General features: G+C 41.6%; 1 protein-coding gene and 1 long non-coding RNA gene across 4 annotated transcripts in view; one reads left to right on the forward strand and one right to left on the reverse strand.

The window, feature by feature from the left end:
- Positions 1–816, reverse strand: part of LOC109510115 (uncharacterized) — a 15,355-nt gene extending 14,539 nt beyond the window's left edge. Inside the window, exon 1 of the long non-coding RNA XR_002167073.1 lies at positions 758–816. This is a non-coding gene — a long non-coding RNA (uncharacterized LOC109510115). The remainder of the gene's footprint in view (positions 1–757) is intronic.
- LOC109510101 (poly [ADP-ribose] polymerase 4-like) overlaps positions 1–15,305 on the forward strand; it is a 22,854-nt gene that overhangs the window by 5,182 nt on the left and 2,367 nt on the right. For 2 of the 3 annotated variants that reach the window (XM_019860192.1, XM_019860183.1), the window contains exons 4-8: positions 1,360–1,585; positions 4,206–4,284; positions 9,367–9,445; positions 9,522–9,611; positions 9,684–9,842. In XM_019860192.1, coding sequence (XP_019715751.1) covers positions 1,360–1,585; positions 4,206–4,284; positions 9,367–9,445; positions 9,522–9,611; positions 9,684–9,842 — 633 coding nt within the window. The remainder of the gene's footprint in view (positions 1–1,359; positions 1,586–4,205; positions 4,285–9,366; positions 9,446–9,521; positions 9,612–9,683; positions 9,843–15,305) is intronic. The other variant, XM_019860201.1, reaches the window with a different exon arrangement.

Below are 15,305 nucleotides of genomic sequence, written 5' to 3' on the forward strand. Positions count from 1 at the left end.
TCGATTCAACTCCTGATGACAAGCCACGATCCAGCGAGGAAGCAATGCAAATGGCAACAAATCCATCAGTGTGCACAAGAATTACCAGACATAGGTGATCAACGGGACAGTTACTTGCAACTAGCAAGAAAACTGTATGACACGCAGGCAAACATTGTTATAAACCAAAGAATGCATCCAACAAAACAATCCAAAATAGACACATTTTTTTCCCAAGACAGAAAAAAAATAATCATTAAAATACTGTACGTATTTTACTGTTGTGATTTTTTTTGGATACACCTGTATTGCAGTTTTTGTTATATAAACAGTTTTTGGACAGTATATTTTTGTATTTTATTGATTGTGTTGTTACACGTGCATTTTGTCAACATACTTGCAGGTTCATAAAGGACATGTACCATGCTCATTTCCCAAATGAGGAATTTCTGTTATCAGGACAAATTGGAGAGCGCAAACACGAGTCCGCACTTGAGAATATTTACTTTATATACGTATATGTATGTATATTTACACGTATATGTATGTGTATACACGTGTGTATGTGACTGCGGCCACGCTATTTTGGCGAATAAATAACTTGACTCAAAGATGGGAATACCCCCCACCCTCCTCACACACACACACACACACACACACACACACGCACGCCATGGTGAGCAACAGCCATAATGGACCCTAACATGAATCAAACAGAAAAATAAAGTAGACATAAAAGTTTGTGAAAAGGAAACCACTGCCTACCTTAGTCAGAAACCTGACACGGAGGCAGGGTCGCACTTTTATGCATTCAGTGCAGATACATCACTGTCATACCTCACGTGTACTGTTTTAAAATGCTTCCCATTCTTTGCCAATGTCATCAGTAAATTGCAGATGAAACAAACTTTGAATGAAAATAAAAAATAGAGCAGCTTTTTTTTTTAATTTTAGTTTATTTTGTTGTAATCTTTTGTGAAAGCAAAACTGATAGGATGCTTCGGGTGCAGTGTACACAAACTCAAAAAATATATACCATATTAACCCTTTCAGGGACAGCGGTTACTACAGTGGACAACTTATCATGTTATCCGGTTACAGGTTATCATTCTTGGTGAATGAAAGGGTTCATTACACACTCTATTTTTTTCTTAATTTCTCCCGACACCCCTCGGGGTTGACCTCGGACCAATCCGTGGACTACCGGTCGACTGCGATTGACTGTTTGGGCACCCCTGATGTACATATTAATCAATAGAAAACTAAGGCAATCAGTCCGAGAAATTACTCGCATTTTCACTAATCCAGAGTAACACATTATTTTCAATATGTAAAGCAAAAACACAGGCATTCTGACTCACATATATGCCTTATTTGCAGTGCTCCTTCGTCGTGGTCAGCAATGTGTCACACCTCAGCCCAAACAGACTGCGGAGCATCTGCAAGTTCCAGACCCCGGTGGTGGGGCTGGATTATGTGCACAGTTGTCTGCAGAAAGGCATCCTTCTTCCTGTGGATGACTACAAACTGGACATATCCTCCCTAGATGCGTCTTCTCACATTCTTCCTCTCTGCTCAACTGAACAAAGTCCATTCAAAGATGAAGGTAACGTTTATTTAATATTTATTTCATATTTTTATCAGGTGAAAATTTTTGTTGCAGCACACTGGATCGAGTTATACACAAATCAAACTTGTTAATGAATCCGAAATCAAACTTGTTAATGAATGCTTTCCAGATCCACTATTTTTTTGTCAGTATGCTAAAATGCGATGGTGTAATTACCGGTACCTTTGAAAAATTCTCTGCTCTGCTCTTAAACACGTAATTCACCGCAAAAGAAATTATTTTCCTTACGTAGGTGTTTTTTTTTTTTAACCTGATTGTTGGGGGACAAAAAGTCGGTCAATAGCTGCTCAGCTGATTTGTATTTGTTGGTAATTGACCTTGACTACAGGCGGAGCTTCTCAATTAAATTCTATAAGTGAAATGGTGAAAAATGTGGAACAGAACACATGCAGTCATACTTCAAACTGAAGGTCTCTAGGTTTTCCACATGTGCAATATAACTTGGTCGAGAGGCCACTGTATGATGATGTTATAACCCCAAAATATTGCCCTTTTTTTTTTTTCTTGAAAAGGAAAACGGTCTTTTTGAGAGCCTTTTAGTGGTCGATTTTGGTTGTGTATGGGACAAAATCAAAACAACTGTGTCACTGCCTTGATACTTTTGGACATCCTGAATCTTTTGACACAGTGAGGCAAAATCAATTGTGCAATTTAACACAGCCATCACTTACTGATTAACATGCAAAGGCACTTTAGCAAGCAAGTTCCACTCTGTTTATAGTGATTGTTAGGAGTTGGGTTGTGTCATTCATCAATTTAATCGATATATACATTTTTGGTGGGGGTTACATTGATCATTTGCCCCCCCCGCAAAAATATATGATCTCCTACCACCCAAACAACCCCCCACGCCCACCCCATACCCTTGTGGCTATCGTAGCTTGGTGACATGCACTCGTTACACTGATGCAGCAAACGGAGAGGACCTACATGACTAAAGAGGCAATCAGTCAGTTAGAATTGTTTTGGATTCGCGGATACAAGCAACAAAGATTGTGCTGCTAAGTATGTTTAGAAAATGTTAACTACAACAAATAGCGCAACCAAATAATTTCAGCATGTGAAACTGAGACATGTGAAAGGATGCATTACTCTGTGCACGGCACAGAAGGAAACGCTTCCACTAAGACTTGGAAAACATGAGTCAAGTTACACCTTTGTATTTTCCACATACTGATCCACTTCGATGGTGGTTCAGCTGGTGTGATAAACTAGATACAATCTGTCCGTATCCATATGAATTACACATTTATCATGGTTTTATTTATGTATTATGTCTATGTTTGTTTTAATCGTGAAGCCACACTGAAATATCACTCGATACACTCTATACCACAGGTTGACACCTGTTAAGTTAAGGCCCGGGGCCAGATCCGGCCAGTCACATCATTTAATGTGGCCCGCAAAAGCAATTCATGGGTCAACTTCCATGATCCTTGCTAAAGTCTGTTCCGAAATGTCAAATCGTCATTGTGTAATAAATAACGTTGAAATTTTGCATTCATTTTGTTACCCTGTTTACACTCACTTGAACAATAATCGAACAAACAACAAACAAATAGCTGTTTTTTTAAGATGTGTCACAAGGAAGCAGTGACAGGTTCAACGAAGGCTGAAGTGACAGCCGAAACTGTCAGCTTGGTAAGAGTTTTTCTTTTCACCAAACGAGACCAATGTCTTGAAAAAAAGAAACTTTAAAGCTAATTTAACTAACAGTTGACTTGAGTGATTACAAAACCAGTAATCCATCAATTTGTTGTGTACAAGTAATAATGCAATGAAATGATTATGTAAACATTTATTTGTAACGGCCCTCCGAGTTTTCAGTGTATGGGTGACTTTACAATATGTAACTAGACATGCCTAAAGCTTCATGTTGTGCACAGGCTTATTTTCCTTGTTTATCAAAATAAGGAAACCTACCAAATAGAGGAAAGGCAGCCACAGGATGGAATATATAGTATATGTGTGTAGGTGGGAAGGGAGCGGGGGGAGACTGTAAAAGATTTAGATTTTGCTTGCACAAGTCCCACCTTGATATATGCCCACGAGCGCTGCAGATAGAGAGCGCCATAAATATGAGGTGCAGACATGAGGACTAATGGAAAAAGTGTCCATGCAGCATGTGCACTCTCCTCTGTTTACACAGTGCAGACAGATTGAATCAGAGCCAACACGCACCCAGTTCCAGCCAAGCGACTCTTGGCGCTTGTCGATCACGGCCTTCATTTGCTTGTGGCGCAGACACCAATCAAAGAGTTGTGCTCTCTCTTGGCTGATGTATGGGCCCGTTGATAAAGCGTCTGCGTCAGGCTCACTCAGCTCGACACAGACGGCTCGAGGTCATGCAAAGGTTTCTATCAGCAAACAAGAGCCGCTAAAAGATTGTGACTTTGCACTTAGGGTGTGTGTGTGAGTGTTACAGCCACAAGTACTGTCCATTGTTATGGATGTGGATTCTTTCTTTGTCCGAGCTGTCACAGAGCAGATGACACCTTTGACTCATGTGTCAAACCGTGTGTGTGTGTGTGTGTGTGTGTGTGTGTGTGTGTGTGTGTGTGTGTGTGTGTGCGCGCGACTGCTTTTGTATTTGCAGAGAGCAGAGCTGTTGTCAAGCCATCCAAGGATAAAACCTACCCTCCAGATAAGAGTGGAAGCGTACTGGGCAAGTTCAGGTGTGTATAGTGCCTGGGAGCAGCAAGGTGTTGGGGCATCAGGATAGGATGAGGTAGAGAGACCACTAACACTGCATAATCAAACTTTGAACTCATAGCGCCGCTCTGTGGTTCTCCTCATACTTTTTCACACTATTCTTTTAAGACACCTTTGAAGCCACGACCCTTTGTGTTGAAAGCAATTGTGAAAGAGGCTGGTACTATCGTCACGACACTTTTACAATTATCATAATGTGTGACGCCGCTACATCTGATATGGATGCACATTGCCCCGCTTTGGCGAATTGAGTCTGACAGGTGAATAATTCCGTTATAACACTGATGCATCACGTTTGCCTGTCTTTGAAAAAAATCCATTTCTACTTTTTTATCAAATGAACATCAGAATCGGATTTCTGAGCCTACTCCAGCCCCTGTGGTTTATGCTCCACAACATTTAAAGCCAAGTGTGGTTGCGAGTTTGCCAGACAAGGAAACAAACAAACAAAAAAAAAAATCACACTACCGGTACATCAGTTTTTTTTTTTAAAAAGTAATTATTTGTGCTATCTGGAAAGGAAAATGTATATGGTGGGGGGAAAATGTTTGTAAAAAGAGCCGACAAAGAACCGAAACTTAAAGTAGTCCAAAATTACTTGAGGACCAAAATACTTACTAAACAAGTATCTAGCGAAACAAGAGCGACTATAAATGTGAGCAAGAGGTCTAGAAAATATCACTTGAGCATAAACAGTGAGCAAGGTCAATAATCCGACAAGAGACAAGGCAGTTTGGCAGTCCTAAATACATGGCAGACATGATCTATAGCAAGGCACAGGTGCACCTGCTGAAGAGGCATGCCCTCCACTCCAGTTGGTGCTGAAAACAAAAACGCAGCAATTAATGGTTTATTTTCGGGCTCTCCGGACCTTAGATAGTTGGCTTGACAAAACTGACTGCAATTCTCTATCGGCAGGAGACTCCAATTAATATCTGGATGATGCATCTTGAACCAAGGTCACCCGAACACTATTGGATTGGCGCAAGACGGCATGACGAAAACATTTCCGTAGTTCTACATGATTTCCTGAAATGCATAGCTGAAGAGGACAAGTCATAAATTCAACTTCCGCTAAAAGCCGCCTATCGAGATCAGTGTGACCATTTACATCCAGAAATTCTTCCATCAGGCAGCCGAGGGCTTCAACAATATAGGGATCAATAAAGCATTCATCTGCCCCGGAATCAATGAGAGCCACAATTCTTAATCCTCTAGATACTGTACTTCGAGTTTCTTAGAGCTCGTGTAATAACTGGACACCTGTCCAGGATCAATTTCCTGAGTCTTTACATTACCAAATGATCTTGGATGTCTGACTCTCAGTGTCTGAGCTGTGTGGACTTACAGGGTGATCATGGTGGTTTTGTAGGACAATTAGCCACCTGGTCACCCTGTAGCCCACAATAGAAGCAGGAACCTGAGTGGAAACGCCGCCTCCATTCCTCGGGACGAATTCGCCACCCACCTACCTGCATGGGTTCATCATAGTGCATCTCACTTACCTCATGGTCTCTGCTCCTTGGATCGTTTTTTTCCAGGGTTGTTCGGTAGGCTTGGAGGTTCTCAGAAGGTGCTCGAGACTGCTAATACACCCGTTCTTGGCGTCTCTCCCTCAAACGATTGTCCAACCGAATTGATAAAGCCATGAGTTCCTCAAGGTTGGTAGATTAATCCCGGATGGTCAGGTCATCCTTCAAAGCAGAACTAAGTCCGCGCCGGATTATGCTACGTAGAGCACAGTCATGAAGTCTGCTCTTTGCCGCTCAAATGCGAAACGCAATAGAATAGTTGGCTATCCGTCCAAAATATAATACAAAAATCTCCTTCCTGTTTCTCTTCCCTGAATGGGATGGTGGAACACTCAATGTAAGTGAGCAATAAATCCAGGAAAAGGAAAACCGGAGCTCGGGTCATGCGTTACTGACTCTTGTTGCTTATTGCGAGTCATGACAAATGCAACCTTGGAACCGTCCTTAACATAGGTGGAAGGTTGCTGATCAAATATTAATGAGCACTGATGAATGAATTGGCCACATATTCCGGGTTTACCACCATAGTGTGACAAATGGGGTAAATTTGGGTGACGACCACTGTTCCCTCTAAGCATGGTTTGTGAGCAAATGCGCACTGCCCCCTGCGTGTCTGCGCACAAACTATCTGAGCTGTGCACAAGGTAAAAATCCAACCAGTATAGAAATAAAAATAAATGCATACATTATTCTGTATTATGCAACATGTGATTGGCTGTTCCAGGTTGTTATTTGACGCGATTCGCTCACGCATTTACGTCATGACGTTGTTCACTGTAGAAAGGTCTACTCTGCAAAACGTGTTGCGAAGCTAAAGTTGCAAGCGAAAAAAGTGTGGAGCGAATGGAAACTCGACTACCTCAAGCGTCACATTCAGCACAAAAGTTATTTGAATGCAGTAAAAGTTGTACAACGATGCAAGATGGGAATGGGGATTGGTACGTTATTGGCAGAGAGCGCCAAAGACCGAGAGAAGAGTAACGAGCTGTCAATCGTAAACAAATCCAACCCCTAGCAAGTCAAAAATCCTCATCGACAATGTTGTACAAGCCATCAAAATGAATGCATCAATGCTGTCGGTCCAACAAATTCACGACCCCATGGCAAAGTATGTGAGTATACCAGACAGTTGGCGAAGTAAAAACTATGCTTTTGAATTTGTGGATTCAATCAATGCAATACTGTCGTCCCGAAAGAGACGATGAGCAGTGTTAAAGATGCACCTTGGCACACCCTTATAGTAGATAAGAGCACAGACATAACGGTGCACAAAATACTCGTCTTGTACATTAAATACAGAGAGAAAAATAGTTTCAATCATAAAACTGTGTTTGGTGGAATAGTCCAGCTGACAACATGCGCTGCTCAGGATATCGTGCAGGCAATAACTCAGTTTTACTCCAAGCTTGAAGTGGACATACAGAGAATGGTTATGCTAACCTCCGATGGTGCCTCAGTAAGGACACTGTCACGTTGCAGTTCATGGCAGTCCAAGTTTTGCCATAATTTATACAAAACATTGTTAAAACAGCTATGTTAATATGCTACACTTTTGGTTACATAACTTTTGAGTTTTTCACTGAAAGTGGACAAACACACTTAATAAAGAAGTCCTTTGATAGAAACTATTGCCATAATTTTATTGTTTTAATGAAAACATGTAACTTGAATGTATATGATGCATATGATACTACGTGACCACAATTTGCATGTCGCATGTTGCTCACAGTGGTCCATGGGACCGCTCAGGGTGTTTGTGTGTTTGCCCAGACACAAAAACAATTAGAGGGAACATTGGTGACGACATACTGTGGGAGCAGGAGGTATTCCTACCATGGCAATTCGGGAATCCGGGAGGGACATCCCTCGGGTGCCCAACTGCACAACATGCAAGATTAATTCCTCAAACCGGCGGGTCAGCAGGGCAACCGCGCCATGGAGTTCCATTTACATGGTCTCCTGGTGTCCCACCAGTCATCCCTGGCTGGCCAAAAGATTCGTAAATTTATTTGACTCAATGGGATCCACAGTTGGATTATTCTGACACGGTCTGAAGACCAGCCAGGTGGAAAATGGATCCCAAAAATGCAGACTTAGATAAGCTGCATTACAAAAAAATATTTAAAGAAAAACGAGGTACCCAAAGATACAAACATAAAACATAGATAGAGCAAAACCATGACAGAATGTGGCTGTGTTCAACACACTTGCCATCACCCAAGTGCCTCTGAATAACACAAATATAATTTTTTGCTCTTCTAGCTGTTTTTGTTGTTATTTCTTTTTGCCTTCTATCAGAAGACTTTTTTCTTCACACTAAATGCTATTTCAAATAGTTAATAATTCCTTTCACCTTTTCTAAGGCTCCAGTTCAAGCTGAAGAATAGCATCCATAAAGCCTAATGATGCCACCAACATGCTTTTCTGTAGGTGCGGTGCTCTTTTGAAGAGGAGCAGTGTTGTTTCCACCACACATACCTTTTAAAAAAAGAGGGCGTGCACACTTTTGCAACCACCTTCTTTTAGTTATGTTTTTGACTTTCCCTCTATGCAAAACCATCAAAAGATTTTTATTCTCTTGATGAGGCCAAATGCATTTGACAAAATAAAATTGTGATCATGAAAGGCTTTCACAGCAAAGTAATTGCCGGTGCAATTATGTCATTTCAGGATTAAATATTGGCCAAAATAAATTAAAGACTGAGAAAAATAGGTATATTCAAATGCTCATATTCAAGAAATTTTGGGATTTGGCTGGCAACCATTTCAGAACATTCCCCAAATCTTGCCGAAAGTCAGCTGGGCCCCAGAACACCCATGACCCTAATGAGAACAAGCTTTATAGGAAATGGACTGATGAATAATCAAAGAATGACAAAACAGAAGTCAACAAATAAAATTTCAAGTCCTGCTCCGTTTACCATCGAGCTGATAGACGCTCATGTTTATATTCTGTGCACAATTTGAGCACATAAGTCAAGAAGCAAAAAGACTGATCCGCAAGTGATATGTCACTGTTGCTTCAATTTTAGCAAGTTTTCGTAGATGCTCGGTGCTCATGCCTCATTGCCCATTTACGACAATGTGGAGATGCTCCTTAGTTCGGCGGCATGAGAACATTTTCGGTCACAGGTGAAGCATTGAGGAACTGGTTACTTTGCTACAAACAGAAATGAGGTTCTTCAGTGAACCTAAAACGCATACTTTTGGAACGCGGGTTTAAAATCACACAAACACGGAGAGAACATATATATTCCAGAAAGGAAAGTCTTTTCCTTTGTGTGCAGTACCCTGAGTAATATTCTTTTGTTTTCAAAATTAATAGAAAAAGTCATGGTTGTTACATTACATAAAGCCTCTATATATGAGAGCTCCTCTCTTTTCTCAGCTTGAACGTCACAGCCATCTGCTATAGACTACCGGGCTTATCACGCTAAAGCTCCCTCAGAATGGGCTCCTGAATTACTGAAATGAAAATACTTATCTTGGCACTTCTGCTGTGGATTTCTCCAGGATTTATACAGAACAGGATGAAGATATTCCAGCATATCCAGATGACTTCAATGTTGCCAAGTATTCCATCTTTCATAAGGTGACTGTGAGGCACCATGTCTTTGTGCCTTACTTGTCAGAGGTAATAATGTACTTTAATGTACTCGTCTATGTAGAATGACAGCGGAACTTGGTGTGTGTTGGAGCTGCAGAGCGCCAAAGGACAGAAGAGGCAGCAGTACCGCGTGATTAACTACCGGAAGAACGTAAGTAAAATATGTCTGCTCAACGTTTAGCGAAATATTGGTTTACATTGTAATTTGTTTTTGTGCTAACAGCAGACAATACCAAATGACATGGTGACATTCCCATCGACCTCAGAGGAGGCTGTGGAGGTCTACCAGGCACTGACTGACATCCTGCTGGCTTCGGGTCTGCGCCCATGGGCCAGCATTCCCCCGCAGGATCAGAACCTTGGCTCGTACGCCCTTCAGCAGGTTCTCCACCCCTCTCTCACAAAAACACAAAACGCAAATATTCGAGTAATTATGAAAACAGTTGCAGCCAATTAGTCTCTAGAGGGGGCCACTAAGACATAAAAGATTATTATACCATAAAACAGCTCAAGCTTCCTCTGTGGATCAGAGGTAATACTGGCAACATTGTGAGGCAACATAAAATTTATTGTGGGGGGGACACATACGAGGCCCCAAACAAAGCTGTCTCCATTACCTTGTCAGGTTCCTAATTGTCGTCTTGATGCACTTTGTCACTAATGTTTTGTGAAGTCCCCGAGACACAACATGTATCAAGTTTGCAATAATATAATAGGAACAAAATAATTAACGTGTGAGAAACATTTTTATCTGTAGAAACCCTATTTGTTTTGAATTTTGCACAAAAGATCAGCTTATGGACGTAAGTTAATAAGTAACAGAAGCAATTATTGTATCGCCAAAATTCAGTTGATGGAAAGACATGCTGCTCCTTCTATTTGTAGGTCACACTGAAAAAAAAGTATTTTCACAACCATACGGCACACCGTATTAAAAGGTGCAGTGTCAATTACGGATGCTATTTCTGTATTTATCACATACACAAGGCGCATTGTATTATTGGACGCAGGCATGGTAAAACACATGCTAGCTTAAAAAATATGGTAGCATGCCTGCACGCTAGTGTATGTTTTTAAAAAGGCAGCAGGAGTAAAACTGAGTTCTGTTGTATTTTATTGAAGCATTTAATAATGTACTCATGTTATTTTTGGATCAATCCTCAACCACAAGTCCATCAAAGTCCTCATCTTCTGTATCCGAAATGAATAGCTGGGCAAGTTCTCCATCAAACATGCCGGGTTCTCTCGCGTCGTGTTCCCTCGAGTCGGTCTCATTGCCGTGCGGCTCCTCAGAAATTATGCCAGCTTTTTCGAAAGGTTGAACAACAGCACAAGCAGACGCGTTAGTTTGGGCATCCATTCATAAATTGTGGCGTAACTTGCCCGGACTGCCTCCCAGTCTTAGTAAAGCTGTGTTCGCCATCACTCTCATGCTGCTCGCAGCTTGACTTTGAATGTCCTGTTTACACCGATGTCCAGCGGTTGGATTTCCTTCATCAAGCCTCCCGGAATAATGGCAAACTCCATGTTCATTTAGCGTACTGCACTTGGTTTTTCACAGCGGCTCTGACATGGCATCACAGATCATTTCCTTCTCGTCCATCCAGCCTTTTTGATTGGCTTTAACGATGACTCCGGCTGGAAACTTTACTTTAGGCAGCGTCTTGTGCAGTTTCTGTCCATTACCCTGGCAACCAAGCACAACCGTTAATGCCCCCCCCCCCCCCACCCTTGTGCGTATCGCTACTGTGCTGATCCCCTTCTTCTCTACAGTGTTGTTCACTGGGATGTCGAAAGTGACCGTTACCTCATCCATGTTGGTGATGTGGTTGGGCTGGATTTGTCTGTCGGCAATCTTTTTGTTGTATTTCATAATGCAAAGTATGCGTGTCCCTCATCACTTGGCGTAGCCCATGCAGGTAAACTGTGAATGCGTGGATTGGTTGAAATTAGTCGGTAATGGAAGCAAAGTGAGGCCGACAGAGTGCCAAAATAGAGGATTAAAATCTCCAAGAAGGCGTCTTTATTTAATGCAATGCAGACCATTACCATTTACTGCAGTAGGAGCAGAAGATGGCTAGCTTTTCCTTGTAAAGTGCCAGATGTTGCTGCGCCGCGGTTGTCCTTGCCCTGATGGATAGATGGTGCCGTTTCATAAAATGAAAGCACCAAGAAACATGGATTAGTTGATCTTGAAGACTCTCTCGTGGCTGCGTGATCCCCATGGACCTCCGTGTAACTGATAGCTTGCAATTTAAACTAAGCTTCGTAAGTGTGTCTTTTCGTAGGTGCCGTTTTCAGGTGTCCTTAGCCAAACTGATGCTGTTTAGCACAATGTACATTCCGACACTATATACGCTCACTGGGGGTGTGCCTGTAGAGTTCTCTTTCTCTTTCCTCAGTCATGTCCGCCTTTCCTTTCCTCTATATAAGCAGTATGTCAGTACAACATCAGTCAGTCAAGCGCAGCGCACCTCAAAGTCACACAGCATTCACAGATTTTGGAACACGGTGCATACATAAGATGCCCCGCATTATTAGGTGCCCCGCCCATTTTGGAGAAAATTTAAGACTTTAGAATTCGCCTTACGGTCGTGAAAATACAGTCCTTGATTTTCAGTAGCACATAATTTAAATGTTTTCACATAATATCATTTGTTTTTTTTTGGAGGAAAACATGTAAAAATGACTCTACATTTTAATCATGTGCAACCAATGTACATGTTCAAATTAGGTAAATCCAAAGGATTTTTTTTTCAAAGCAGACAATCTGCAACACAATAAGCACCAAAATAATTACACAATCCTGTGAAAGATTTATGTGCATTTTGTCATTTTTAAAAATGTGTACGTGAATTAATGGGATGTCCGTAACGCAGACACACCACATGTCGATGAATAATTCCCGACAAAGCTTCCTTGGTTTCATATCTGTTGATGTTGCCAAGCAGGGTAGAGAAGCAGAAAAGTCATAAATCCATCCATTTTCTGATCCGCTTAATCCTCACAAGTGTCGCGGGGGGGGTGCTGGAGCCTATCCCAGCCGTCCGTCTTCAGGCAGTAGGTGGCGGACACCCTGAACCGGTTGCCAGCCAATCGCAGGGCACATAGAGACGAACAAGCATCCACGCTCACACCTACACCTAGGGACAATTAAGAGCAGGGGTGCCCAAACGTTTTGGACCGAATATCGACTTTTCGATCAACCAACCTCCCGCGATCGACTCGTTACCGTGCACGCACATACATACGCACGTCATGATGAGCAACAGCCTGACACGGAAGCATGCGATGCACTTTTGCAGCCTGTTAACGATCGTAGCTCACACGTGCCATTTTAAAGTGCTTCCCTCGGCCTAGATTCCTATTCTTTGCCCGTGCCCTCGGTGAATTGTACACAAAACACACTCTAAATGAGAATAATGATAATGATAAAGTATATAGCGCAACAGCTCTGATCACAAGCTGCAATTGCAGACTGCTTAGCACTAACAACGTCCGGTGACGCAGGTTAAAGATTTACCTGCTTTATTTTATTTTTTTAATACTTTTTGTGAAAATGACACTGATAGAATGATTAGTGTACATTAACACCAAAAATATATTACTAACATGCACAAAGACACACAAATGGTTGTTTGTTGTTTTTATCCTCTACACCCCTCGCAATCAACTTGGGACGAGTCCGTGATCTACCGGTCGATCGTGATCAACGTAATGGGCACCCCTGATTTAGAGTGTTCAATCAGCCTACCATGCATGTTTTTGGAATGTGGGAGGAAACCGGAGTACCCGGAGAAAACCCACGCAGGCCTGGGGAGAACATGCAAACTCCACACAGGGAGGCCGGAGCTAGAATTGAACCCGGTACCTCTGCACTGTGAGGTCAACGCACTAACCACTGGTCCACCAGGCCGCCTGTTAGATATCATATTATTGCTACATTAGTAGTAGTAGTAGTAGTCGTAGTAGTCGTCGTCGTAGTAATATTTTTATTGTAATTATTATTATGAAAACCTCATGTGCTAGACAAAAAAACAAGGGCAGATTTGAAACCAGCACAAAAAAAAAACATCTAGAAAAATGTACTTGCATCTCTGATGAATTGATTTTGTCAACATTTGTTGCCTGTCGTTATTAGGCAATCAGGATTAGGCAACACAAATCGAGTTCAAATCTTTGCTATATCCCTCATATCACAATGTACAAAGCACGAATCTTAACTGAAATGCAGGGGGCGAGTACCGATAAAAGTGTACAATTCGGTACTTATCTAAATGAGGACTTTTTCAGCTTTGGCGGTTATCTGCTCTCTCCCGAGGGCCATTATGAAGCTTATGAAGCTGATAAAATTTAAGTCACCACGATATATCAATAAGCGCCTTGGTACTCCAACAGCTTAAGGAACCTCTTTGATTGCTTTTAAACACAATTGACTTTTTATAATACGCCACAGACTCTACTTGGGCCAAATTCACCAGTCCGGAGTGGATGATGCATCCATCGATCCGGCTAGCTGGCTAGCTGGCTACCTACATACCTACAGTGGGCAAGATGTGCAAAGGGCAAGAAGGCTGTTAACTCTACGATAGATTGAACTGTAATGTACCCGTTTATCATTTCTGTCACTTTGCTGCCATTGCACTTCTTCTCTATTAAATATGAGCGTGAATGAAACGTGAAATGGAAAGTCATGTGCCCGAGACTTTATGACTCCCATATGGTGACCGACCGCGACGGTAAAAGAGTCCTATTCTCTCACCTTGAGGGAATGGCTTTAAATAGGGCTCATTCATCCACTTTGGACTCACCTACAGCGGGCAGGTGTCCTCACAAATCACATTTTGGAACATATCCCATAAATGCATTAGCAGGTGATGAAAAACAGGCATCATTTGGGATATACTTTGTAATTCAAAGGTCAAAGTTTAGCTTGGACTGCATCATACAGAGAAGAGGGTTTTTTTTTTTTAAATGTCATTTCTCAATTAAAAACCACCGGTCAACAAATATTTTAATTAGAGATACCAGTAAACCATGCCAGATTTTTGGGGGGTGTTTTTTTGTTTGTTTGTTTTCTTTTTTTTGTTATTTTGCAATAACTGAACATCAAGATTTGGACAGCACAATGTGTTTATAAAAATTACCATTTCTTTAATGAATCAAAAATACTCTCATTATAGAAAAAAAAACGCTCAGTTCACAGCCAGAATGTGTATTTTATGTTTTTATCACTCAGAATAAGTGCCTTGCGTGCAGCCTGGCGCCACTTCAGACTACTAATGTGACACAGGGTTTTTTTTTTGTTTGTTTTTTTTTGTTTTTAGTTTTTTTGAGCAGCCACAGAGAAGGACTGTTTATCCAAAGTGAGGGCAATTCACAGAAAGCTACAAGGACGCAGCAATTCTTTCTTGGCATTCATGTGAAAGAAATTTTATTCTTGCAATACTGATCATCACATCAATGATGAATAAAGAGGCAGTTATTTTTTTTTTTTAATTCTATGCGAAATATCCTTTGCCCAGGAGGTTTGTGGACTGCAAACCGGTTGACGTTCCATCGAGGCCAGGGTGTTTTGTTGTTTCTCTGCTGGTTATTCGTCTTTCGCTCAGGCTTTGCACTCATTGGAGAGCCAACATAATGGCTTGCCCTCGGCAGTTTTTGCATAAGCATAACATTACAGTTTTGACAAAAGCCTATTTTATCTGAATATTTCTATAAATAATGGTTTTAACAGTGAGTAAGTAATGTCACGCAGCTGCACGCCAATACATCGTCTCGTTGGCATCATTTTGTTTGGATGTGGGGGTCGGGGGCGGGGCAAGGGTTTCCATTTTAACATTAA

Source organism: Hippocampus comes, unplaced genomic scaffold (genome assembly GCF_001891065.2).
Source record: "Hippocampus comes isolate QL1 unplaced genomic scaffold, H_comes_QL1_v1.1 scaffold34, whole genome shotgun sequence".
Taxonomy (NCBI): Eukaryota; Metazoa; Chordata; class Actinopteri; order Syngnathiformes; family Syngnathidae; genus Hippocampus; species Hippocampus comes.